The sequence below is a fragment of the Rousettus aegyptiacus genome, unplaced genomic scaffold (assembly GCF_014176215.1).
Source record: "Rousettus aegyptiacus isolate mRouAeg1 unplaced genomic scaffold, mRouAeg1.p scaffold_m13_p_2, whole genome shotgun sequence".
In the NCBI taxonomy this organism is placed as follows: domain Eukaryota; kingdom Metazoa; phylum Chordata; class Mammalia; order Chiroptera; family Pteropodidae; genus Rousettus; species Rousettus aegyptiacus.
In genome coordinates, this window is record NW_023416295.1 from 156,722,915 (window position 1) to 156,748,236 (window position 25,322).

At 49.0% G+C, this 25,322-nt stretch overlaps 1 protein-coding gene across 4 annotated transcripts in view; it reads left to right on the plus strand.

Moving 5' to 3' along the window:
- VWF (von Willebrand factor) overlaps nucleotides 1–25,322 on the plus strand; it is a 123,704-nt gene that overhangs the window by 59,441 nt on the left and 38,941 nt on the right. For 2 of the 4 annotated variants that reach the window (XM_016162761.2, XM_016162762.2), the window contains exons 19-34: nucleotides 4,308–4,411; nucleotides 5,609–5,747; nucleotides 6,984–7,118; nucleotides 8,739–8,885; nucleotides 10,236–10,376; nucleotides 10,512–10,625; nucleotides 12,018–12,174; nucleotides 12,807–12,965; nucleotides 13,585–13,720; nucleotides 15,799–17,177; nucleotides 18,574–18,693; nucleotides 18,787–18,927; nucleotides 19,214–19,357; nucleotides 21,532–21,696; nucleotides 22,599–22,642; nucleotides 22,992–23,169. In XM_016162761.2, the coding sequence (XP_016018247.2) occupies nucleotides 4,308–4,411; nucleotides 5,609–5,747; nucleotides 6,984–7,118; nucleotides 8,739–8,885; nucleotides 10,236–10,376; nucleotides 10,512–10,625; nucleotides 12,018–12,174; nucleotides 12,807–12,965; nucleotides 13,585–13,720; nucleotides 15,799–17,177; nucleotides 18,574–18,693; nucleotides 18,787–18,927; nucleotides 19,214–19,357; nucleotides 21,532–21,696; nucleotides 22,599–22,642; nucleotides 22,992–23,169 (3,403 nt within the window). The remainder of the gene's footprint in view (nucleotides 1–4,307; nucleotides 4,412–5,608; nucleotides 5,748–6,983; nucleotides 7,119–8,738; nucleotides 8,886–10,235; nucleotides 10,377–10,511; nucleotides 10,626–12,017; nucleotides 12,175–12,806; nucleotides 12,966–13,584; nucleotides 13,721–15,798; nucleotides 17,178–18,573; nucleotides 18,694–18,786; nucleotides 18,928–19,213; nucleotides 19,358–21,531; nucleotides 21,697–22,598; nucleotides 22,643–22,991; nucleotides 23,170–25,322) is intronic. The other 2 variants (XM_016162763.2, XM_036237205.1) reach the window with 1 other exon arrangement.

Sequence of the window (25,322 nt, forward strand, 5' to 3'; positions counted from 1 at the left end):
GAGCAGTGCTGCGCTCAGTTGTTGCCTTTCTTCTTTCAAGGCATCTCTCAATGTCCATTGTCAGGTCAGCAGCACCTGTCTGAAAATGTTGGGGTCAGGGGGAGAGTCCCCCCCACCCCCCCGTGTTTTGTTCCAGGCCTGGCACCTGCTTAGAGTAGAGATTTTCTGGTCCACAATTTGCAGACTCCATCTACTCCTGCCGCTGGCGCAAAGGTCTCTGCATGGAACAAGAGGGTTGGGGTGCTTTTGGTAAGTGGTCAACACCCTGATAAATGGTTAGTGGAGAAGCAGCATGGGAAAGGCATTGAACTGAAGTTTCAAAATTCTAGGTTTGAATCCCAGCTCCTAACATTTACTTAAGAATGGCAAGTCGTTTAAAATCTTTGTGTCTGTACAATTGGGTTAGAGGGTTGTTGGGAGGACTAAATAGGACAGTGGCAGGCACATGGAAGTTGCTTATAAGCGGTGGTTTAATTAATGGCTATTATAATAAGTTCACGGAGGAAAATCATGAATTATATTATGAATAGAGATGCTATAGAAAATTAGCGGACATTGGAAGGCAGGTTTTGAGATCTCGGTGTCCACATTCTGAGGCCCACTAGATCAATAAAATGAAGGGGTTGCATGAGAAAATTTCCCAAGTCATTTTCTTTAGTGCAAAGATACTTGAGTGAACTACCTGTCTTTAAGTTAGAATATTACTTAATTCCACCACGAGGTGGCAGCAAAGCACAACCCACAGCTCACGCCTCATTCCAGCCACAGCTGGAATGAAGCGCCTCTCTAGAAGCACCATCAAGAGAGAGAAAGAACCCCATAGTCATTTTGGCTAACAAGAAAGAGCTTTAAAAAAGGCTTACAACCTTATAAATCCTCCTGGTAAGTCATTCACACCTTAGTGTGAATTATTTCATCAGAGTTTTTTCTTCCTAGCACATCTCTAGTTGAAAAATCAGCTGCGTTGAGCTGGAAATATTGATGGAGTGGGAAAATGAACAAAGGATGGTCGGGAGGTAAAGAGGGTTTTAGAGAATGGGTCAGCATTGTGTTCATGTGTTGGGGTGGGGGGACGGTGGCCTTTGCAGAGAAGAGTAAGAAAATCAATTTTTTTCTACTTCATGATTTTTCTTGGGGCTAAGACCAGATACCAGGTTCTCAGCATGAGCCATTCCTGCTCAAGATTTCATGAGTCGATAAACAATAGCAACAGCTATTTCTGTCTGTTTTCTTCTGAAATCTTTGAAGGACATTTGTCAACTTTATCTTATTGTTCTCCTGGTGTCCCAAAAAGACAAACAGTAGGCAGAGATGGTTCTCTTCCTTTTAAACATGAAGTTTAAGTGACTTTCCACGAAATTTCCTCACGGACTGCTTTGCTGTCCTATCCTATGTGTCTGGCCAGTTCTCGGGGCTGTAGGACTGTGTGCTAGGCCTGCCAGGCCTCGAGTCATGTCCAATAAAGCTCTCGGATGTGACTGGAGAAAAAACAAAAACAAGTCTAGACCCTGATCATCCTCTGCATTGTTCCTTATCCTTCTATCTCCTGGGTTTCTTTAGAGCTTTAGGACTCTTGAGTGTTTCCGGCTGGACTGCTGTTATTTGATCTTCTCTCTGAAGTCGGGAGCCTCCCGCGGAGGTGTGGCCATGAAACCTCTCCTCTCCTTTTAAGGTTGTGTTTTGTCTGCTCTCCAGCTTTGACCTATGGATCTATTCCCTCTGTGGTCTTTATAACAGTCCTTGTTCAATATCGAGGTCCTATTCTTTATTAAAATATAGTTGACATACAATATTATTATTTCATGAGTATGACCTAGTTATTCAACTTTTATATGCCTAACGAAGTGATCACCACAATAAGTCTAGTGCCCACCTGACACTGTACAAAATTATTATATTATCGGCTATATTCTCTACACTGTACATTACAACCTCATGACTTAGTTATAACTGGAAACTTGTACCTCTTATTTCTTTTTTACCTTTTTTATTTTGCCCTTTCCCCAACCCCCGTCCCCTCTGGCAACCGTGAGTTTGCTCTCTGTATCTATGAGTCGGTTTCTGTTTTGTTTGGTTTATTCATTTGTTTTCATTTTTAGGTTCCACACATAAGTGAAATCATACGGTCCCATTTGTAATCCACCAATCAGTAATCTCCTTTTGCTAAAATAAGTCAGGGCCGAGAGGAGCCATATGGTTGTCAGTGAGAGCACAGAAGGAGATGGCAACATAATCTTGTGGCCAAGCTGGGATTTGAGTTTTATGTCCACTGCAGGAGGGCTGGGCTTCCTGGGGCTCCAGCCCTGGGCCAGGGGAGGGGCTGCCTGGGCCATGGTGTGTGAGAGTTTTTGTCAATGGGTTGGCTAACCTGGAGAGAGGTAAAAACATCCAGCGGGCAGAGCGAGAGGCCTGGGAACCCTCGATCTAGCCTGTGGCAGGCGACAGGGCATGCATTCTGCTGAGGTGAGGTGAGGTGAGGTGAGGGCTCTGTCTTCTAGGATCCACTCCTATGCATTCTGTATCACTTTTGTCTCACGTAATGTTTCTGATAATTAGGCTTCTTTTCTGGTCTGTGTTGACTGTAGGAGTGAAATGTTGGAGAGCTAGCTCGTCAAGGTTTCCCAGCCGCGGCATTATTTATGTTATTCTTAGAGTAGCCACTAGGTGGCAGGCCTTGGCCTTAAGTCAGAGCAGACGAAGCTTGGGGGGGATGTGGGAAAGAATCCTCTTTGTGACAGCCTTTGAAGACTCTGAGAGAGACGTTTTCACCTCCTCCCTGTTCATAGCAAGCTGCCATCCTCCCTACTAGGCACCTAAGCTCATTGTCTTCCAAGAACGGTGGTCCTAGGACATAAGAGCTACCAAGAATACGGCTGACCCGCATCTTCCTTGCTCTCGGTCTGCCCATCCTGTCCCTTCTCTGAGGCTTTTAGGACTCAGGAAAACAACTGAGGTTGGGTGAAGGTGGAGGCAAAGTAGTGGAGGTTATTCTTCCCATCCCCCCAACACACACACACACACACACACTCACATTTCCACACACACTTTTAGCCTCTGATCTTTGACATGAAAGCCCTTTATTTAGCCCGAGACCCCCTGTTCCCAGGGCTTGGTCTATTTCCAAGTCCTGGGAACTCAGGCTTGTCTGGGAAGTGACTGTATCAAACAGCTCCTGAACCATCCAGACCAGGAGCTTCTCACCCTTTAGGTCACTCTAGAACCAAAGTGCCATGGTCCTTTCATTTGAGGGTGACCCAGGCCTCTTTTAGACCACCCTGTTTAGGCCATGCCCAGGCAGACACCCAGCGGTGCCTCCTGCACTTGGGACAGAAGCACATGCACGTGCTGGGGGCAGGTGGGTTTGGCCAGCGATTCTGGGGTCAGTGGGGCTTAGTTCTTTTTTCCCTGACCCCGACAGACCTGAGGAGTATGACATACTCAGGTATTGACTTCTTCATGCGGCGGGGGGTGGGAGGCGCGGGGGAGGATGGGAAGTAGAGCAGGGCTGCGTAAAGAGGGTGTACGTGAGGCGCGAACAAGCCCCTAGACTCTCGTTTCGGTCCACCCCTGCCCATGGCCAGTGTTCAGCTTTCACCTCCGGGATGTTACGTGCGTTAGTAATTAATTCATCATTTTTACAAAATGTTGTCCATTTTCTTCAATTATAAATATCATAGATGCTCATTGAAGAACATTTGGAAAAAAATTTCAACAACCAAAAAGGAAATAAAATTCCCCCACCCCAGCCCACTCTCTGGAGGCAACTTCTATACTTCCTTCAAGTCTTTTTTTTTTTTTTTTTGAAGTACATGTACATATTTTTTCATAACTGGGAATACATGTATATGTAGTTTTTTTCTGTCTTAAAAAATAACAACCTAAGTATTTCTCGTACCATTTAAGACTCTCCCAATGAGCCATTCCAAGAGCTCCGCAGGACACCATCACCTGGAGAGTCCTTATGGATGTAATCATTTTCCTGTTGTTGACCACTTTGCTGTTTCCACCAGTTTTTGCAATGACAAGTAATTCTCTATTAAGCTTTGTCCATAACTCTTATTTCCTTTGGGGAAATCCTCTGCCTGGAATTACTGGGACTAAGGCTATGTGCACGCCGAGGTCTGAGAACACGTGCCCCCAGCAGGGTGTGAGGGCAGAGGGGGGTCAGAGTGTCTTCAGCTGAACTGGGAGGATCGGAGGAGATGGGTGCCCATGTCTGCCAAGCCCCAGCCGGGCAGTGAGTTCCCTGACCTGTGGCAGGGCCCACTCACTGTGACCCCCAGGACTTTCGGTTGGCTTTCCCGTAGGTCCGGCATGAAAACAGATGTGTGGCCCTGGAAAGGTGTCCTTGCTTCCATCAAGGCAAAGAGTACGCCCCGGGAGAGACCGTGAAGATCGACTGCAACACTTGGTGAGGTCCTGGGAGAGGTTTTCCTGGGGACCGCGGCATGGTGGGTGGGGCGAGCGGAGGTGGGGTCGTGGATCTAGATGCTGTGGGGGCAGACATGGCCCAGGACCTCTGGCACCTGCCCCAATTCCCTGAGGGAACATGGTTAGTCCTTCCTTGTTTCTGAGCCTCTGTTTCTCTAGCTGTGAAATGGGCACAATGTTTATCATCACCTGTGCTTACCCTGCACAGACACTCCTAGAGGTTAGTGTTTCTGTTCAGGGAGGTGAGGCCTGAGGAAGATAAGGGCCTTGTCCTATATCAGTCATTACACATGTGACCAGGCTGCCAAAGGGTATGGGGTTTGGAGAGTCCTTCTCTGCCCTCATACTGCCCCCTAAGCCTATCAAAAGTGTTCTTGTGATGGCATAGTTTGAAAGGGGACCTTTTGAGGGTGGCTGTTTTGTCTCCTCCTTTCTCCTTGGCCATCTTTCGCATAACCCTCTGCTCTACCCATTTACCCAGCTTTTGACTTGGGCGCTGCGAGCCGCTTTAGGGAAAGGTGCACATGGATGTGGCAGGAAGGCACTTAGCTGTCTTTTTGCCCTGAGATCTGAGCTAACTGCCTCTGACACAGAGGGTAGGCTTCCTGATGTCAGCTCTGATTGTGGGGTGGTAGAATAGGGCATCGTGGCGATTGGCCTATTACTGTAGATTTAACCGTAGAGTGATGTACGGTTTTCCTGATTCAGAACTTTCTTGCAGTCTGTCTTGTTTTCCCCCTTAGCCTCAGATGACTTCCAACCCCAGTCTGTTTTGCAGAGATCCTGGGGCCATTCCAGGGAGGCTGAGTGTTAGCCAACCCATAGCAGACATTCTGCGTGGGGTCTGGGCCTCTTCTCCTGGCCACCTGGATCATTGTGGACAGCCCGTTCCCTCCTTTGCCTCAGTTTCCCTTTTGTAATGAAGAGCAGCATGCTCTCCCTCTCTCCTCCTGGGCCCTGTTCTTAAAAAAATGTGTCAGTTTAGGACCGCAAAGCCACCTTCTCCCAAGGTCCACACCTTATAGGCTGCAGATCTTCCACTTCTGGAGGCTCCTGGAAGGTCGGGTGGCACCCAGAGCATTCTGTGCTCCTTCAGAGTCTCCTTGTTCCCCAATGCCCAGGTGAGTCCCTCACGCCCCAGGTGCCCACTGGCCATCTTTGTCATTTCTGTTCCTAGCGTCTGTCGGGACCGGAAGTGGAACTGTACGGACCACGTGTGTGATGCCACGTGCTCCACGATTGGCATGGCCCACTACCTCACCTTCGACGGGCTGAAATATATGTTCCCTGGGGAGTGCCAGTACGTTCTGGCACAGGTGAGATGTGGGGGGGGGGTGCTATCTGTCCTTAGGAGGGGGTGGAGGTGCTGGCTGCAATCTGGGGGTTTCCAGGTCAGAGTCTGCTTTTCTGTTTATAGAAACAACTTAGGGGATGGTTTCTACTGGCGTGATTGTCCAGCCCTTGAAAGAAGTGCCTGAAGAGGTGGGAGCTTGAACCTAACAGTGATTGTCCATCTTCCTTCAGTTTACCTGGAGGAATAGGATAGAAGAATAGGATAGAAGCTCATTTGTTGACTGGGATGAGTGTGGGAGCAAGGCTACCGTCAGCCCAAATTAGCACTGAAATGGAATTAGGAAGAGGCGTCCATTCCTTTTGGCAGACACAGCCTCAGTCAGTGTGCACAGTGAGGAGGGGAGCCTGGGCTGGATTTCAGCCCCCGCTCACTCTCCCTGCTTGTGCAGCGAACAACCATGGGCCTTACGCAGCAGTGGCTCTGGATAGGGGCATGATCGAAATGACCCCTAGTTTGCTTCCAGCCCTTGCGATTCCACTGCATTCTCCATATTTTTATTTCTAACCTGGTGCAATACAGAATGTGCAGGATTGGGGTGGGGGAACAGAAAAGTCACATTGCCCAGAGGGATGAGAAAGAACCCCGGAAATCCTAGCTGGCGAGTGCGGGCACTGGCCCCTCTGGCTCCCTCTCCCTACTGCGTGGATTCTTGCCAATTATTCTTGCTGGATGACACCAAAGTGGGTAAGCGAGAGGACACGGAGGCTTTTCTCACGAGGAATGAGACAGCTGGACTCCGTAAAGCTTTAAACAAATGTGGTCTCTCTGCCTCCATTCTCAGGAGGAGGGGTGGGGTCTTGGTGTGGTCTGAAGGGAGGATCACAAAGCTGTAGGATCCTCAGCCTCAGAAACTGAGCAGGTCTCTATGAGCCGGGCAGAGAGGGTGATGAGCGTGCCTGCCTGCCCAGCCCACTGGCAGTGGGGGCAGAACCACTAGTGCCCGGAGGGCCGTGTGCAAAGCATGCTGGGAGTGGGCGGAACCAGCAGTGCCTGGACCGGCCGTGTGCAAAGCATGCTGGGAGTGGGGCAGAACCCAGCAGTGCCCAGACCCGCTGTGTGCAGAGCATACTGGGAGTGGGTTGCTGCACCCATCAGCCGGGTCTCCAACACCCATGCCTGAGATGACGAGACGCCAGTTGTCAGATCTGGGGAGAGGTGGCAGGAGTAATATTTCTCTCCTGGCATTTCTTTTCCCCAGGATTACTGTGGCAGTAACCCTGGGACCTTTCGGATCCTGGTGGCGAATGAGGAGTGCGGCTACCCGTCAGTGAAATGCAAGAGGCGGGTCACCATCTTGGTGGAAGGAGGAGAGATTGAACTGTTTGATGGGGAGGTGAGTGCCAGCCCCCTCCGCTCCCCACTCAGGACCCTCTGTACTTCTCTCGGCTTGTGAAGAATGCGTGCCGAGCATTGGTTTAGAATTCATGCGAATGGAATATCGTGCAGCCATGAAGAAGCACGAGGTGGAACTATATTATCTGACCATGTTTTACAAGAGGAACAAGTTACGGATGGATATGTATATCATGACCGCATTTTAGTAACACAGGGTGCAGAGAGATATGTGTGGAGAAGGGTGTGCAACTCTGTCCGCATAAGCATAGCAAGAATCAGAGCTTGCCTTTGGAGGGTGGAGTGAGATCGGCGGGCAGGAGGGCTTTGCCTTTTATGTATATGTATGCGTGTATTACATATATGTAAAATAAATTATATATACACATACACACATATATAATTATGTATATTTTGACGGTGTTAGGGAGGTTTTACTTCTTTTTATGTTTTCAGTTTTTTCAGATAAATCTTTTAAAAAAGCTCCGAAGAGCAGTAGACTGATTCGGTCCCTGTGTACTAAGAGCTTTGACATGGTTCTTAAAAGGGTCTCACCGAGAGTCACCGAGATCTTGTTTACAATGCTGACCTCAGGCTCGCCCTGTGATTCTGACTCGTAGATCTGGTTAAGGCCCAGGAACCCGCGTCTGAAGTGGCGGGCAGTCCCTAGTCCACAGTTTCGGTTCTACTGGTCTGACTGCGTCAAGCACTGGGGAGACCCAGGGTCTGGGCTCACACCTGTCCTGTTATCTCCATTTTGTTCTGTGATCTCAGCCCACATCCCCCCTCCCCCACCATCTTGCAAGCACCACCGCTGTTGCCAAAAGATTCTCCTTCCCGTGGAAGCAAACTGCTCAGCAAGCGTGACCTACCGACTGGGTCAGCAGTGCCTCCCCTTTTCAAAGGACAGCTCAACTTAGGACAGAGGACAGTGGTGACATCGAATAGGAGGTGTGCAGGTGATTAGCTCTGCATATTGTATGTCACTAAGGAGAGGACCTTTGCAAAGGGGCCACAGCATCTGCCTCATTTTGCAAATTAGCCAAGCCACTGGAATGGGCTCAGCATTCAGCACTGGCAACGATTCGGCCAGTCAGGGATTCAGGTCAGAGTCTTACAAACTGAAATCTGCGATTCCCGTCTCTCAGGCTGAGCTCCTCAGCCTCCCTGCTCTCAGCAGCCCCGACTCCTGATGACAGCGACTCTGGGGAGTGGAGGTGGGGGAAGGAAAGGAGAGAGTCCAGTGCTAATTTTTGTAAAGGGGTAGATTATTAAATCGATTGCCTAGAGATGCTTAAAATCATTGCCACATCAAAAACATATTTAGGGGGCAGCGTGTATTTAATGATCAAATGTCAAAAAGTTCTTTTTGTGAAGTGATGGATGATCTGCTAGTTGGTTTCCTTGTATTTTAAATATCATAATTATGGTTTTGCTGCCACCTCTATTTTCGTCCCTTAGAGGATTCTTGGAGCGTGGTAGGCAAGATGGACACGGGCAGGCATATTGTAAGCATATGGTTCTGGAGGGCCGTGGAGATGGCATGGGTGTGGAGCAGCGGTAGGAGATGGAGGTCATGCCCGTCCACCCCTTTCCTGTCTCACGGTTTGTCCTCCTTCAGGTAAATGTGAAGAGGCCCATGAAGGATGAAACTCACTTTGAGGTGGTAGAGTCTGGCCGGTACATCATTCTGCTGCTGGGCAAGGCTCTCTCTGTGGTCTGGGACCACAATCTGGGCATCTCTGTGGTCCTGAAGCAGACATACCAGGTCAGTGGCCTTCCTCTACTTCCTCCTTGTCTTGTCTGTGACTTGATGTTAGGACCTTCCTCTGCTTCCTGAGTAGCAGGAAGTAGACACTGTCCCCCTTGCCATCTCTGGGGAAGGTGGGTAGTCATCTAGTCAAGACTCCCTTCCTACTCAAATAAGACCATGCACTCAAGGTGTAGAGTTAGCCTCAGCTATTACCTGAGGCTCTACATGTGGGAGGGTTTGAGGGCCCCCTACTTCTATAGACAGTTCTTTGACTGGCTTTGCTAGGTATGTAGTTTACATCCTCAAAGAGAAGGAAGTGAAAGATTGGGCAGTAGTTTTCTTCAAGGTTTCTTAACCGAAAGAGGCAAATCAATCATGCACAGTATTAAGAACACTGCGAGGCGTTCTGGGTCAGCCATAGGCCAGTGCATTTCGAGGGCTCTTTGTCAAACTGCTCACAACCTCCTTTTGAGGAAGCTTACAGTAGTATCTAGGTCCCAGCAGTTTGTTGGGACTTCATTTTCTCTAACTGGCATGTATGGGACAAGAGCTCTGTCTGCACTGGTTGCTGATTTCATCTCAGCAGGAGTGACCGCCACAGCGTTTGTTTCTGGAGGTCAGAAGTCTACAATTGGTCAGCAGGGCTGAGTTCCTTCTGGAGATGTTAGGGAAGAATCTGGTTCCTTGTCTTTGTCCCAAGGCAGGTCTTCAACTGCGTCGTAAGAGCATAGCACTTTTTCTTTTCTGGGCCAAATATTCCCAGTTCTTTCCATAGTTCTTCTGTCACGGTTCCCATCCCATCAGTAATTACTTGTTCAAGACTTGTATACTGACTCTCTAGTAAATGAACAAAGAGACAAATAAGATATTATGTCAGCCTTGGGGGCATTTGGTGAACATCAAAATCCTGGCTAGCCTGCGCTAAATGGGTTGCAGTTCTCCAGGTGAGGGACTCACCTGTCCATGGTAAAGTTGGACTAGACTGTTCTCTCCTTAGACCTTTCCGCTCTCATCGATGTGATGTTGAACCAGCTCCTCTCTCTGAGCAGACCCTTATTGAGGAGGGCGATGATTTATCCTGGAAGGACCAGGGCCAAGCCTGCCTGATTCCCACCTCTGCCCTTGGCTGACTGTGGGATGGGCAGGTTGTCTCTTTTTGTGAATGACTTTTGTCTTTAAAATGGAGTCGGTGAGGAAGCCTGAGAAAAATACTTGGCCAGAACACCCAGGTCTCCATCTGGGTCTCCATCCTCATGCCTTCTTCTGCAGATGAGCCTGCCTTCTTTGCTCTCTGGAACCCTCTTTTTCCTGAACCAGAATTTCCCCTGAGGTTTGCAATGCTCGTGCTCTCGATTTGTCCCTCAGGAGCAGGTGTGTGGCCTCTGTGGGAATTTTGATGGCATCCAGAACAACGACTTCACCAGCAGCAATCTCAAAGTGGAGGAGGACCCCGTGGACTTCGGGAATTCCTGGAAAGTGAGCCCGCAGTGTGCCGACACCAGGAAAGTAGGTCTGGGGTCTCTGCGTGGGCGGTGGGTGGTTGGTGTGAACTGCAGTGGCGGCGGCGCCCAGAAAGAGGGCCTCGGATCCTTCTGGGTTGACTGTTTGGGTCCATCTGTGTACTCTTGCCTGGATCCCCAGGTGCCGTTGGACTCATCCCCTGCCACCTGCCACAACAACATCATGAAGCAGACGATGGTGGATTCCTCCTGTCGGATCCTCACCAGTGACATTTTCCGGGACTGTAACAAGCTGGTGAGGGCCGTGGGGGGTATTCTGATCATGGGCACTGCCTTGGAGCCTTTGAAACGACCTGCATCAGATCACCCCATTGTCCCCTTTCTTGGCTTCAGGCTGGGAAACAGAAAGGTCAATCAACCGTCTGTGAGGAGAGCAAAGCCTGGCAGATCATTTTCCTTCTACACAAGACACAGCTCTTCTGGCCCCAGTCTTAGGGGTCGTTCCCCATGAACTATCTTGTCTCCAGCACTAGAGCCAGGGGTTTCACTTTCTACTTACTTGACTCTGTCTCCAGACCCGTGCTCTCCACCCCTGACCTCTTAAAACCCTTTTGCTCCTAGGACTTTCCTCACAGAACCCTTGTCTTCAGGGATTGTGAGCCCTCATTTTGTGGCTTGTTTTTGTGTCTTTATCTCAAATGGTGGTTAGGAATATTCCAGACAAAGATAAATGCAATTTCTGTCTCTGTATGAATATAAATACACACATGTATTTGGGCGTATGTGTGTACACACACACACACACACACACACACACACACACACACTGCTCTGTAGCACCACCAACTTGAGTGTGACTGGCTGAATATCTGTATCTCAGCTCTCTTTCTTTCCACGCAATGAGTTTTAGTCTGAAGGATATTCAGGAGCCCCTGGTTTGGTGGGAATCCTGGGCATCTGAGTTGGAAGAGTGAAGACCGTGAGAGGACTCACGGTAATCAGGATTGTTGGAAGGTCTTGGGAGCAATGATCCACTTAATGTCTGAATTCACTCTGACCACAACGACCCTGAGAAAGGCAGTGCGTGTAGTGGCGTGTTTGGGGGCAAGAGGAAGTAGGAAGTAGTTACCATGATTGAAGATGGGTGGTGGGTGGCTACCCCTCCGCCCCTCCGTGCAGGTTTGGACCCAGGGTTCAGGACTCTGGGCTGATCCTATTGTCCAGCATTCCAGCCCTCACTGGGGCAACTTGAGTGGGTCCTGATGTGTTTCCTTATTCTTTTTACTGAATGGAGGCAAGGAATGTGACTAGCCTATGTGTATATTTGTGTCTATGTAAAAATACCTAAACCCCATGAGGTTGTGAGTAGGTTATGGGGATGAATGGATGACCGAGCAGGTAAATGGACAGATGGATAGAAAAGAAAGTTCTTTTGAAAAATTCTTAGGCACATCTATTCTATGAAGGGCTGGCAAAAGGGCTTTATTCAACATTTCTTGCTAGAATACAGATGAGAAGCTAGGAAATTCTGCCTTCTTATCCATCCCCTCATTGGAACCACTGACCTGCATTTATCCTGCTACCCTGGAGCCCCCTTTCCCCTCCTCTGACCACCAGAACACTTCTGCCCAGACCGGGACCAGAGAGTCTGGTCCCAGGCCTGGGCCACCCTGCGGCTCCCTTGCAGGTGGATCCTGAGCCATTCCTGGATGTTTGCATCTATGACGCCTGCTCTTGTGAGTCCATTGGGGACTGTACCTGCTTCTGTGACGCCGTCGCTGCCTATGCCCACGTGTGCGCCCAGCACGGCAAGGTGGTGACCTGGAGAACAGCCACATTGTGCCGTGAGTCCTGACGTCCCTCGGGGTCTCAGACACCTTCCCCTCAACCCTCATGTATCTAGATTTGAAGACCTTAAAGCGGGGTGCAGGGAGACGTCTTCAGGGGAGAGAAGGCAGAGTCTAGTACGGGGATGGATGTCAGAGGGCTGAAGCGGGTTAAGACATCGATGTGAGGGAGGATGGGCAGGGATCGAAGGCGTTAAATCTGTAGAGACTTCTGGAGAAATTCTGGAAGAGGGAGAATAGGAAACAGTGATGAAGAGAAGAAGGAAGTCAATATATGTTTTTAATTAGATGCTATTGTGTTTGCCAAAATGAGCGATCACCTCATACATTTATGTAGAGTCTTTCTTCCTCAGGTGTAAGAAGTTGATTATTTTTCTGTGAAAAATTGACTCAGAACCACTGGGTTGCTGGTTTAGTTGCTTTAAAAGTCCAGAAGTCTCTCCTGTTGGTAACTCTTGTAGTTCCTTAGTTCCCTGATGTAACCGTCACCTCCCCCGAAGCCATCAGCACCGCTGGTCTCCCCACCATCTGTTCGGGGCCGTTGGTACGGTCTTGGCGTCTCAGGTCGCACACGACTGCCTGTGTCTGAATGGCCGCGCTCACTTCGCTCATTTCTTCTGTCTGTACAGCGCAGAGCTGTGAGGAGAGGAATCTCCGGGAGAATGGGTATGAGTGCGAGTGGCGCTATAACAGCTGTGCTCCTGCCTGTCCCGTCACATGCCAGCACCCCGAGCCACTGGCGTGCCCTGTGCAGTGTGTGGAGGGCTGTCATGCACACTGCCCGCCAGGTAAGCCACGCGCCCCCGGGCGGGGAAGGCGGGTCCTTGTCCTGCTTTGTCCCGGCCTCGCCCAGCGGTGCCCTGTCCCCAGCCCCACCACCCTGGCTTCTGTCTTCAGTGCCCTTTCATCAGAGCCAGGCCAGCTATGATTTTTGCCAGGCGGAGCTCCTGTGCAATGCTCTGCATGCCTATTTATCTAGAGCAGCACTTTGTGCTTTCTGATAGAAGTTTCTGCAATGATAGGAATGTTCTATTGCAATGCGGCCTGTGTGTCTGAGGAACTGAATCTTCAGTCTTATTTCGTGTTAATTTAAGTCTAACTAGCCGCCCGTGGTTACTGGCTACTGTATTGGACAGTATAGACCTAGCCTTATCAAATATAGTCTTCGGTAGAGTAAAAAGACCCTTGGATGTTTCATTCGTGCTGAGGCTTGGGGATGGTGAGGTTGGATGACAGAATCCCCCCCACCCACTTTTCAGAGAAAGAACTCAAGGCCCAGAGAAAGAAGGTTGCTTCCTAAGTGGTGACCTTTGTGGGGCAGGCAGAACAGGCCCCTTTAGCTAAAGGTGAATCTTCCTTGCGGGAAAGGTGAGAGTTTTGACTCCTAATGAGAGTTTTGTCATGCAGGGAAAATCCTGGATGAGCTTTTGCAGACCTGCATCTACCCCGAAGATTGCCCCACATGTGAGCTGGCCGGCCAGCGCTTAGCCCCTGGAAAGAAAATCACCTTGAACCCCAGTGACCCTAAGCACTGTCAGATTTGGTAAAACTTGGTTTTTGAAGTATGAGTCTTACCATCTTCTCGGGGGGTCTGCTCAGAGGTGTAGGTTTGGGAAAAACTTGCTTGCTTTGCGAGTTGAGAGGTGGAATGTTTTTGTTTAGTTTATATCCCTTTCTTTAAAGACAGACTAGATTGCTTCCCCAGAAAATATCTCTTAAGAGGGTTAGGCTTTTAAACCTCTTTTCACTGAAGGAAGGGTGAGGTCTCTTATTGTCCCAGGTGGTCACATCTGGTCTGGGACAGGCATCTATGAAAGTCCGGTTTCTTTTTAACTGGAGGTGGGGATGCAGGGGAGAAAAGTGAGGCAGACCCCTGACCTCTCAGTGTAAAGAGACAGCTCGGGGCCACAGCCAAGGTCCCAGGACATGGCCTTTGTAATTGCAAGGGAAGACACTCATCACTGCATCCTGGGTTCTCACCCGAGTGCCTCTGGGAACTGGCCTTTGGGGAGGTGAGAAGGAGTCCCGAGGGTGAGCATGGAGCTTTCTGAAGTTCTGCTCCTAAGTAGGAAACATGTATTCAGATGTCGATACATTCCACACTGCTCCTTATGGGAACTTAAACTTGAGAACCAAAAGTCACTGGGGATGGGGCTGTGGCCACAGCTGCCAGAGTCAGATCCCGCCGCCACCATCTGTACAAACAAGAGTGAACACTGCCCGAGGTGAGTGTTCTAGCAAACACAGGAAACTAGAAAGTATGTCACTCAATGCACTGCTAACCAAAAATTGAAGCAATAAATCGTGTGGACCATGAGGAAGGAGGAATTAACTTCCCAGTAAGACCCTGGCTGTCCACTCTACCTATGCTGAAATGGAGACTGTGAGGAATAAAGAGTGGGGCGAGCCCAGTGTTGGCGTGGGGCTCCGAGGCTCAGAGCTCGAGAGTGGAGAGCGTCTCCCCACCGCCCTCCACTGGCACTGGGGAAGCGGGGGCAGCACCCAGGGCACACACCGCAGCTTCAGACAGGTGTGGACATTAGTTTCAAAGCAAACTGGGACACCATCTGGGAAGCAGGCCTTCGGGGACACTTCCCAGGGCTCAGAGCACTGCCGCCCTTTGGGCCTTCCTGCGGGTGTCGAAGGCAAGTTGTCTCAAAGGCCAAGAGTTCATAGGGGAGAAGGTCCCAGCCTGGATTTCACTTGTGGTCAGGCATGCCATCCTACTTTCCAGGACACTTGTGAAAGGAACGGACCAGAAAGGACTGGCAATTTGTACTAGTAATGTAGGCATTTGTGTGTGGGGCAAACACTCTGCTAAAGACTCATGGTATGCGTTGGCCTGGGCACAGGGCCTAGCCAGTCCCTGGGACGTCGGATGCTCTCCAGATGTCCACTGGAGGAATGAATGAATGTGCCTCTATCTTTTCTCCTATCTAACATCTTGGAGACCCGCCCCCCCCCCATACACATATACAATTCCTAAGTGCTTTATTCTGCTAGATAAAGCTGGGAATTTGCATCATTATTCATCTTTTCAAAATGGTTTTAGTCTAGTTTTTCCTCTCTTCCCTAAGACTCAACATATTTAACATGATATAAAATTCATACAGTTTAAATTCTGTTATACTAAATACTGTAAAGAATTTATCTTCAGTAGAAACATTTACAAGTCCTGGTCACTGTTACCATTTTAGAGCAACATTTGTCTTTGGAGATACTCGGCAGAAAGTTTGGATTGTAGTTAAATATTTATATTGCTACAGATATAGGTTGAAAAGAAATCAATTCTGAATGGCTGGTGGTTGGTATAGAAGCAAGAAAGATTCTTTTTTAGGTCCTAGGATTAAGGCAAGCCTTTGCTCTGTGTGTGTGTGTGTGTGTGTGTGTGTGTGTGTGTGTGTGTGTGTATGTGTGTGTGTAGTGGGGGAGGGGTGCTATTTGTAGACATGCATTAACAAGTGATGTCTCACTTGGGTGGAGAGTGATCCGTGGGAGCTCGGTTCAGGTGGGCTGGGCAGGCAGGTCTACGGGAGGAATATGTGTGATGGTTCTGAGAAGGGGTGAGAAGTGCTCAGAGCTTCTTCCTAAACCATTTCCATTCCTCTCCATCTGCTGCAGTCACTGCGATGGTGTTAACCTCACCTGTCAAGCCTGCGGGGAACCCGGAGGCCTAGAGGTGCCCCCCACGGAAGTCCCAGGCAGCCCCACCACCCCGTATGTGGAGGACACCCCGGAGCCGCCCCTGCACGACTTCTACTGCAGCAAGCTGCTGGATCTGGTCTTCCTGCTGGACGGCTCCAACAAGCTGTCCGAGGCCGAGTTTGAGGTGCTGAAGGTGTTCGTGGTGGGCATGATGGAGCGCCTGCACATCTCCCAGAAGCGGATCCGTGTGGCCGTGGTGGAATATCACGATGGCTCTCACGCCTACCTCGAGCTCAGGGCCCGGAAGCGGCCCTCGGAGCTGCGGCGCATCGCCAGCCAGGTGAAGTACGCGGGCAGCTCGGTGGCCTCCACCAGCGAGGTCCTCAAGTACACGCTCTTCCAAATCTTCGGCAAGGTCGACCGCCCTGAGGCCTCCCGCGTTGTCCTGCTCCTCACGGCCAGCCAGGAGCCCCCGAAGCTGGCCCGGAACTTGGTCCGCTATGTCCAGGGCCTAAAGAAGAAGAAAGTCACCGTGGTCCCAGTGGGCATTGGGCCCCACGCCAACCTCAAGCAGATCCGCCTCATTGAGAAGCAGGCCCCCGAGAACAAGGCCTTCGTGGTCAGTGGTGTGGACGAGCTGGAGCAGCGGAGGGACGAGATTATCAGCTACCTCTGTGACCTCGCCCCTAAAGTGCCCGCCCCGACTCAGCCCCCACCTGTGGCCCAAGTCACCGTGGGTCCGGAGCTCTTGGAGGTTTTGTCCCAGGGACCCAAGAGAAACGCCATGGTTCTGGACGTGGTGTTTATTCTGGAGGGGTCAGACAAAATCGGCGAGGCCAATTTCAACAGGAGCAAGGAGTTCATGGAGGAGGTGATCAAGCGGATGGACGTGAGCCAGGACAGCATCCACGTCACGGTGCTGCAGTACTCCTACGTGGTGACCGTGGAGTCCACCTTCCTTGAGGCGCAGTCGAAGGGGGACGTCCTGCAGCGGGTGCGGGAGATCCGCTTCCGGGGAGGCAACAGGACCAACACGGGGCTAGCCCTGCAGTACCTGTCTGAGCACAGCTTCTCCGTCAGCCAGGGGGACCGGGAGCAGGCGCCTAACCTGGTCTACATGGTCACGGGGAACCCTGCCTCCGACGAGATCAAGCGGATGCCTGGAGACATCCAGGTGGTGCCCATTGGAGTGGGTCCTCAGGCCGACGTGCAGGAGCTGGAGAGGATCGGCTGGCCCAATGCCCCTATCCTCATCCAGGACTTTGAGACACTCCCCCGAGAGGCTCCTGATCTGGTGCTACAGATGTGCTGCTCCGGAGAGGGGCTACAGATCCCCACCCTCTCCCCCGTCCCAGGTATGCCGGGGCCTTGCGCAGGAGCCTGGCAGGGGTTGGCCTTGGTGGATATGTGACCCTTGGGCTCTAGTCCTGGCTCCCCTGCTCTGTGCCCTTGGTCGCATCTGGCCTTCAGAGTGCCTGTGTCCTCACCTCCCAGGTAGGGAGATGCATCTGTGACCCTTTATTGGGGAGCTTTCCTTGTGGATTCAAAGGCAACACAAGTCTATTGTTAAAATTTAAACAATGCCAAAAGTGTGGAGTGAAAAATATGCCTTTATCACTCAGCCTTATGTCCACCTAAACCCATTCCCTGCCTCAGGGGTCATCTGTCAGATTTGATGGCTACCAGCTTTTTCACCACACTGGGTGGGTACAGTTATCCTAAGCAACTGACATAGCCTGGGACAATTCCAGGGAGTTAGGTCACAGGTAGCAGATTAAGTCCTTGGATTCTGGAGCCATACTGCCTTAGTTTGAAGTTTACCTCTACCACTGACTCACTGGGTAATTTGGGGCAATTTTTTGGGTAATAATTTTTGGTTAATTTTCAGCAAGAACCTCTGTTTAGATCAACCGCCTTATCTAAAATTGGGATAATAACAGTACTTCTAAAATGTTTAGAACAATTCCTGCTCAAAAACACTTGCCACCTCTGCTATGATTATTGCCTTCTTAACTGATACTAATGTCTGATCAATTCCTAGTTCTTGACCATCTTTATTTGGTGTGTTTGGGACCATCCCAGAATAATTAGCCTTCTTCTAATGTCTCTTAATCCTCACACTTGTTATCAGTGCCTTTGTTTCTTTGTTCTTATTTTAATCAGAGCCACAGATTTACATTCTTATGATATTTCTGCAGAGGAAAACAGTAATAGCATCATCTTCTCAGATCTCAGATGGTGTTTAGGCCAGAGTTCGTTTCCTCACTGTGATCGTGACTCTGGGCCCGAACAGTGACACAAGCCCTGGCATTTGTCATTGACATGCCTTACAGCCCTTACCTAACTCATGAGACCCAAGAACACACCAGCTGATTCTCCAGGGATTTGCTGCTACTCCATTTCCTTTTGCCTTCTCCCCTTTTTGCTGCTCCAGTATTTCACGCAATTCTGGAAGAGTTGCAGCCTCCTGTTACTGAGGGGCCTCTTTCTTCCTCTTTCTTCCATCTGAGACATGTAAACTGCCTTTGGATGGCTCTGGGGTTTGCCCAACACCTCCAAACCTGGGGCACTCATGGGCCCCCTCCCCGCTCCCCGGCCCAAATGTCATCATTCACGCAGGACCACGGAGAAACCTCTGGTGGTGGCCACATGGTCAGTGGTGCCCTGCATGCTTGCTCATTGAATGCAGGTGTCTGCTGCAGTGGCCGGTTCCCTTGCTGGCGCCTCATGCTCACCTTCCTGGTCTCTCAGCAGACTGCAGCCAGGCCCTGGATGTGATCCTCCTCCTGGACGGCTCCTCTGGCTTTCCAGCTTCTGAATTTGACGAAATGAAGAGTTTTGCCAAGGCTTTCATTTCAAAAGCCAATATAGGTGAGTGATGAGCCCGAAGGTGCAGGTTAGGAAGGGGCTCTTTCTGGGGCTCCATCCGTTCCCAGGCATGATTTCGTGTTGATTTCCCACCAGGGCCTCAGCTCATGCAGGTGTCGGTGCTGCAGTATGGAAGCATCACCACCATCGACGTGCCGTGGAACGTGGCCCAGGAGAAAGTCCATTTACTGAGCCTCGTGGACTTTATGCAGCGGGAGGGAGGCCCCAGCCAAATCGGTAACGTGGTGCTGCGGGTGGGATTGCAGGGGCTGCATCTGGTCCTAATTTTTGGCATAAGTAACTGAGTGACCTCGGCCAACATCTTTGCTCCTCGGCCTTAGTTTTTTCCCTATAAATTGGGAGCCTAGATGTTCTTCCAGGTCTTGTCCAGATCTTTGAGTCTCTGAATCATTCCATTTTGGTGACCTAAGGACTCACTTGGAGACAGGATGCCCAGCTGGCTTCAGAAATGCCACTTTCTGTGGTTAGGGCTGACTTGGTGTGGCTTATTCTTCATTATTAGGGGATGCATTGGGCTTTGCTGTGCGATACATCACTTCCGAAGTCCATGGTGCCAGGCCTGGAGCCTCTAAGGCGGTGGTCATCCTGGTCACGGATGTCTCCATGGATTCAGTGGCTGCAGCAGCCGATGCCGCCAGATCCAACCGTAAGTGTCCAGGGTCCAGTCCTGAGACTGAGGAACTGCTAGAGGATTGAAAGTGGGATGGCGTTACTTGCGCATATCCTGGCTGATTGTAAATGCTTAATGCCCATGTGTGGCCTGGTTTCCAACAGCAGGAAATTGTCCATTCTCTGTGTTTTTTTTTTGGATAGTTATTATCGAGCAGTTATTATGTATCTTTTTTTCACTTGTCTGCATGCTTTACATGGTGACTTTTAATTGTTCCATATTTTCTCTCGGTGTCCAGGGGTGGGTTGTACCTAATACCTCTCCTTTTTAAAGGTGGTTTCCTTGGTCTCTCACAACTCTCCCATGTCTGAGGCCAGAATGGTTCATTGTGGAGCCCTGAGAACCATCAGGGACTTTTACGTATTCAGAGACCTTTTCTAATACCAGCCTCGTAGGCTGAGGGTGATGGCGTGGGGAGGGTCAGGTGGCGTAGGATGGACGAGAGGCAAAGGCTGCTGCTTCAGAAAGGGGATGATACAAGCATGACCCAGCCTTGGTGTCCCATAAGAACTCGTGCTGTGAATATCAACAGAGTGTGAGCCAGGACAGGTGTCCTGGTGCCGAGGGAGGGCCAGGTGAGTGGGATGACGTTAAATCCTCTCATGAACACCTGGAGAATTGTTTGTTCATCTTTTAGATCCCTGTTCTGGAGTTATCCTTTCTCTGATGTATTCTTGAGAGCTGTTCCCTCCTTTTCCTGTACCATGTTGGAACTGCTCAAAATGTGCAGATCACATTGTATTTATTTGTTAAACATCTGTGTATTGCACAAACTGGGGGTCCTTAGAAGGCAAGGGCAAAATCTTGCTTATTTTTTGTATCATCTGTGCATGATGCACAAAATAGGGTCCATTTAATGTTTGTTGAATGAATGAATTTGACACGTTTATGTAATCTATTAGTTTAGGGAAAAGGACCATAAAAGGGAAAAGATGTGTGTGTATACATATACATATACATGTATGTATAATACATTTGAGTGATATAACTAGCTTATAAGAGCTGAAAAGTTACTAGCAGAAAACCAGCTCTAACCTTAAGCAAATTGGAAATACATAGAACTTTCTGGAGAACTAATTGCAGGAATTTCAGGATGGAGACTTTTCTTCTTTAGTATAAAGGCTCCAAAGAAAAACTTTTGTCAGGAAAGGAAGCAGTTATGGCCTGGAGGAAACAGACATGGCCTAGGACAAGTCATTTAACTATTTGGAGCCTCAGTTTCTCATCTGTAAATGAGCATGCACATACTCTGGATCGGCCCTGAGACATTTTCTCTGATCTCATTCGGTGTTATGGGTCTAAATACATGTGTACACCACTGACTTCAAAATTCCTGTCTCCAGCTTGGATCTCTCACCTCAGCACCATCGAGACGTTCTAACAGGCAACTCAATACGAATCGAACTCCATCGTCTCTCACTTGGATTATTGTAATGTCTTTCTAACTGGAACCCCAGCTTCCACCCTTGTCCCTTGTGGTTCATAATCAATACAGCAGCTGGCTCATGTCACTCTTCCGCTCCAGTCCTGGCCAGCTTTGCATTCATTCAGAGAACGTGTTAAGTCCTTACCGTGGCCCGTGAAGCTCTGCATGGCCTATGCCCCACTCCCTCCCTTGTTTGCTCTGCTGCAGCCTCCCTGGTGTGTGCATCGTACTTTTGCTCTGGGGCCTTTGCACTCCCTGCTCCCTCTGCTTGGATATCCTCTTGGCCCATTCCATCCTTACTTCAGGTCACTGCTCAAATGTCGTCTCTTCACTGAACTCTTCTCCAGCCACCTTGTAGGAAACAATAACTCCCACTCCTCCGCCTGGGTACTCTCATCCTCTGTACCCCATTTTGTTTCTTCCTAAGCACTGTCCCCATCTGAAATGTTGGATCCTTCTTTGTGTATTTGCTGTCTGTCTCTCCCAGTGTAAGCTCCCTGAGAACAGGAACTTTGTCTGCTTTGTTTACTGTGTTCCCATTGCTTAGAATAGTATCTGGCACAAAGGAAGAGCTCTTTAACATTGTGGACTGACTGACCATCCCTCCTCACAGGATATGTGTGCATGACCAGATGCTGGGTATAGCTTCAGGCCAGCCCACTTTGAATCTACCTGACCAAAGCAGGTCGACATAGACTCTTTCTTTTTCCACTGCTAACTCTAGGAGTTACGGTGTTCCCCATTGGAATTGGGGATCGGTACGACGTGGCCCAGCTGAAGGTCTTAGCAGGCCCAGATGCCAGCTACAACGTGGTGAAGCTCCAGCGAATCGAAGACCTCACCACCCTTGTCACCCAGGGCAATTCCTTCCTCCACAAGCTGTGTTCTGGTGAGTCTTAAAATATTTTTCTCACCCTGCTCCAAAAACCAAAACGAAAACAGCAATACCCATGCTAGAGACCCAAGGGTGCCCAAGTACAGGATTTGACCTTGAATGAAGATTGCTACGTACACCTGGATCTTTAAGTTTCTGCTCATGGAAAGTTTGCATTTCACACCTCCATGGGGCTATCAGAAGTCCTCTGTGTGTAGCCCTCCTTCCCTCCTGTCTGTCTAACCTGTAACAGAGAAAGGCTATGCTTGCTTATGCATAGGGATCTTGGACAAGGAAGTGGAAGACAGAAGAGGGAACCTCAGTATTCTGCAGATGATGGTCTTCTCTGTGAACTGTACCTACCTTCAGCACGACTATAAAGGGCTTCAGAAATACAATAACATAGAATCTAATATCAAAGCACCATAGTTTAGTTGACCTACTTTTAACTTTTTTTAAAATCATATATGATTTTCCGATATTGATATATTTTCCTGATATAATTATCGATGAGTCGAAACCTACTACAGAGTTCTCTCTCTTTTCTCCTGGTAGGAGTCTTTAAGATCTCTTTCAGGTGTTCAGAGTCTTGCCTCTTTTCCTCCCTACTCCCCCACTGATCTACGTATGAAAGAGGAAAAGGAGACACTGACTGTGAAAAAGCATTATGAACTGTAGTTATTGCCATATTATCACAATTGCTGTCATCATTATTATTAATAACCTCAAAGCCTGCCTGAAGAACCACAAGATAGCTACCTGTATTTGGTGTACCCGTATCCTCACTGTTAAACCAACTCAGATTCTTTTCAGAGTTGACTTCAAGGACTAGCCCAGGTAGCCTAAACAGACATTGTGAATGGCTTAGGATTTCTGGGGGATGGGTGGGAACTCAGATCTTATTGTGTCTGTTTCAGGGTTCGTTAGAGTTTGCATGGATGAGAATGGGAATGAGAAGAGGGTAAGTTATGTTCTGTTGACTTTGAAAGAAGGATCAGAAATGTATATTTGGGGCCCTTGTTCCTCCTGGTTAACTTTGCTTCTTTTGGTCTTGGTCCAATTCTCCTTTTTAGCATTATATCCTGTTTTTCTTCCCCTCCGACCTCCCCGGGGATTGGGGTGGGGCAGGGAGGCAGGGAAGGCATTCACCTGTGAATCTTGTGTTCTGCACCCTGTCTCCTTGCCATTTAGACCCATGTCCAAGTCCTAGTTTTTATGTCTTCAAAAGAGAGTCAGTGGCCTGGTAGATGGGCTTAGAGTTGGAATGCCTCATCCTATGCCCTGCCTAAATTTGGTTCTTTTTTCTGCAGCCTGGGGATGTCTGGACCTTGCCAGATCAGTGCCACACAGTGACTTGCCTGCCAGATGGCCAGACCTTGCTGAATAGTCATCGGGTCAATTGTGATCGGGGGCCGAGACCTTCATGCCCCAACAGCCAGTCTCCAGTTCGGGTGGAAGAGACCTGTGGCTGCCGCTGGACCTGCCCCTGTGAGTCCTTTGCTTCATCACCCTAGACGGTGTGAAAGGGACAGTCAGTGCTTTCAGCTTAGCTGTGCAGAAAGGTAGACCGGAAGCTGACGAGCCCAAAAGCGCCCTTTCCCTCCTCACCACATGCACAGTGCTACCTTTACCCATGTTCCATCCCTCTCGTGCCCTCTGGGCATCTCTTCATTCAGTCTCTGAGATCCCTGTTCTTTCCCATATCTTTGGAGGGCACTTCCCCGGATTACGCATAACCAGAAGGCAGACAGATTTTCTAGGTCAGTGTGCAGCCTGCAGTGGAAGTACAGCAGTGAGAGAGATGCCCCCAGGAAACTCTCCAACCACACCTATGGTTGGTTGTATGGGAGTTGGGTGCAATGGTATAGCATTACAGTGGCCTGATTTAAAGGGGGGACATATTCAACTCCATCTCATACAAACCTGTGGAGAGCATTTGTCTGTGGGAGTGGGTTAACCCTCTGGCTCACGGATGGGAGAAATGGTTGCTTATGATAATCTCTACTCAGTAGTGGATAGATCACAATTATTATGTTGAGCAGATACAACTTGGAAGGTGCAATAAAGACTGTGTTTTATATCTCACTCCCCCTTTAGAATTTGTTTAGCTGGATAAATTTTCTCCCCGGATTGGATGAGAACTCTACTAGAACTTCATGTCACTTCTGTTTATCCATAGAGAGTTCTGATGTCACTTTAAGTCATAAAACAATCTTGATTTGGTAATTAGATGCCCACTTCTATGTAACATTTAAGACCTTGACTTCGAATTAGCGTTAAAACACCTCCCCAAGCCCAGTTTGGTCTGCCTGCCTCTGAGAAAGGGGTGAGGCTAGCTTATGGCCAGCGTGGAGCACAGAGAAAGGGGAGTTGGAAGGAGGTCCAGGGGGTTCTTAGGTGGTGACTGCTGCTTCTGTGCGAGGTCTCTTCACTCTCCGGCGTGGCATGTGTTTAAGACAGCTTTTTCTCGCCAGCTCATTTGAAGATTTCTTAAGAGGCTCCCTTGCCGTATTCCTCTGCTTCTCGGTCTTGGGTTGTAAGAAGTAGTCTGTATCCTTCGGCTGGCTGTTGCTTCTTCCTGCCACTCTTCTGCTGTGTTTGTTTGCTTCCAATCCCTTATAGACTCTCTCTCTCTTTAGGGATTCTCCTTGCCCCATAGCAGAAGTTCTCTTAGGGTCACTTTTAGAACAGCCCCAGGCCATCATTCCTTCTATGGGTCCTAGATCCAGTCTCTAGGATTTATGCACCTTTGTCCCACCGTTGGAGTGGAATGCACCTAATTCCCACCACAGAAGCAAGTCTCTCTCTCGCTGCCTGGTTACCTCTGGCCAATAGCAATAGCTTCTGTCTTTTAGATTCTTTGACACTGGTCCAGTGTTCCCTGTAACTGCCTGGAACACACACCCAGCTCTGGGAGCGGCCTCCTGAAAGCCTTGCTCCCTGGATTTAGGTGTCGCTGGCGGGGCATGTGGGGATGTAAGACTCACAACACAGTAGCAGCTCTCTTCAAATAAATCTCTTCTAAATTCAATCCATCAATGCCCCTGTGACTCCATTAGTACCCTTAAAATGAGTGAAAGCTTTCAGGAATGATATAATTAGATTTTGGCTATTTACAAAAAAGAAAAAACATTTGTTTTGAATAATTTCACACTTAAAAAAAGTTGCACAAAAAGTACGAAGAACCCCTGTATACCTTATCCAGATTGTAATATCTTATCTAGTCACAGTACAATGATCAAAATCAGGAAATTAACACTGATAAAATACTATTATCTTATTCAGTTTTTTGTCTCACTAAAGTCCTTTTTCAGCTGCAAGATTTCACTCAGAATGACACATTACATTTACTTGTTATGTCTCCACAGTCTCCTTAAATCTGCAACAATTCCTTAGAATTTCTTCGGCTTTTATGACCTTGATGTTTTGAAAAGGTGTGGCTAGTAATTTTGTAGAATATCTCTCAATTTGGGTTAAATTCAGGTTGTACATTTTTGTCAAGAATGTCCCAGAGGACACCAGATCTTTTCTGGTGTTTCAGGAGGAGGCTCATGATATCAATTTGTCCCATTTCCAGTTTGGTCATTTGGTTAAGGTGGTGTTTGCCAGATTTTTTCACTACAAAGTTATAATTTTCCTCC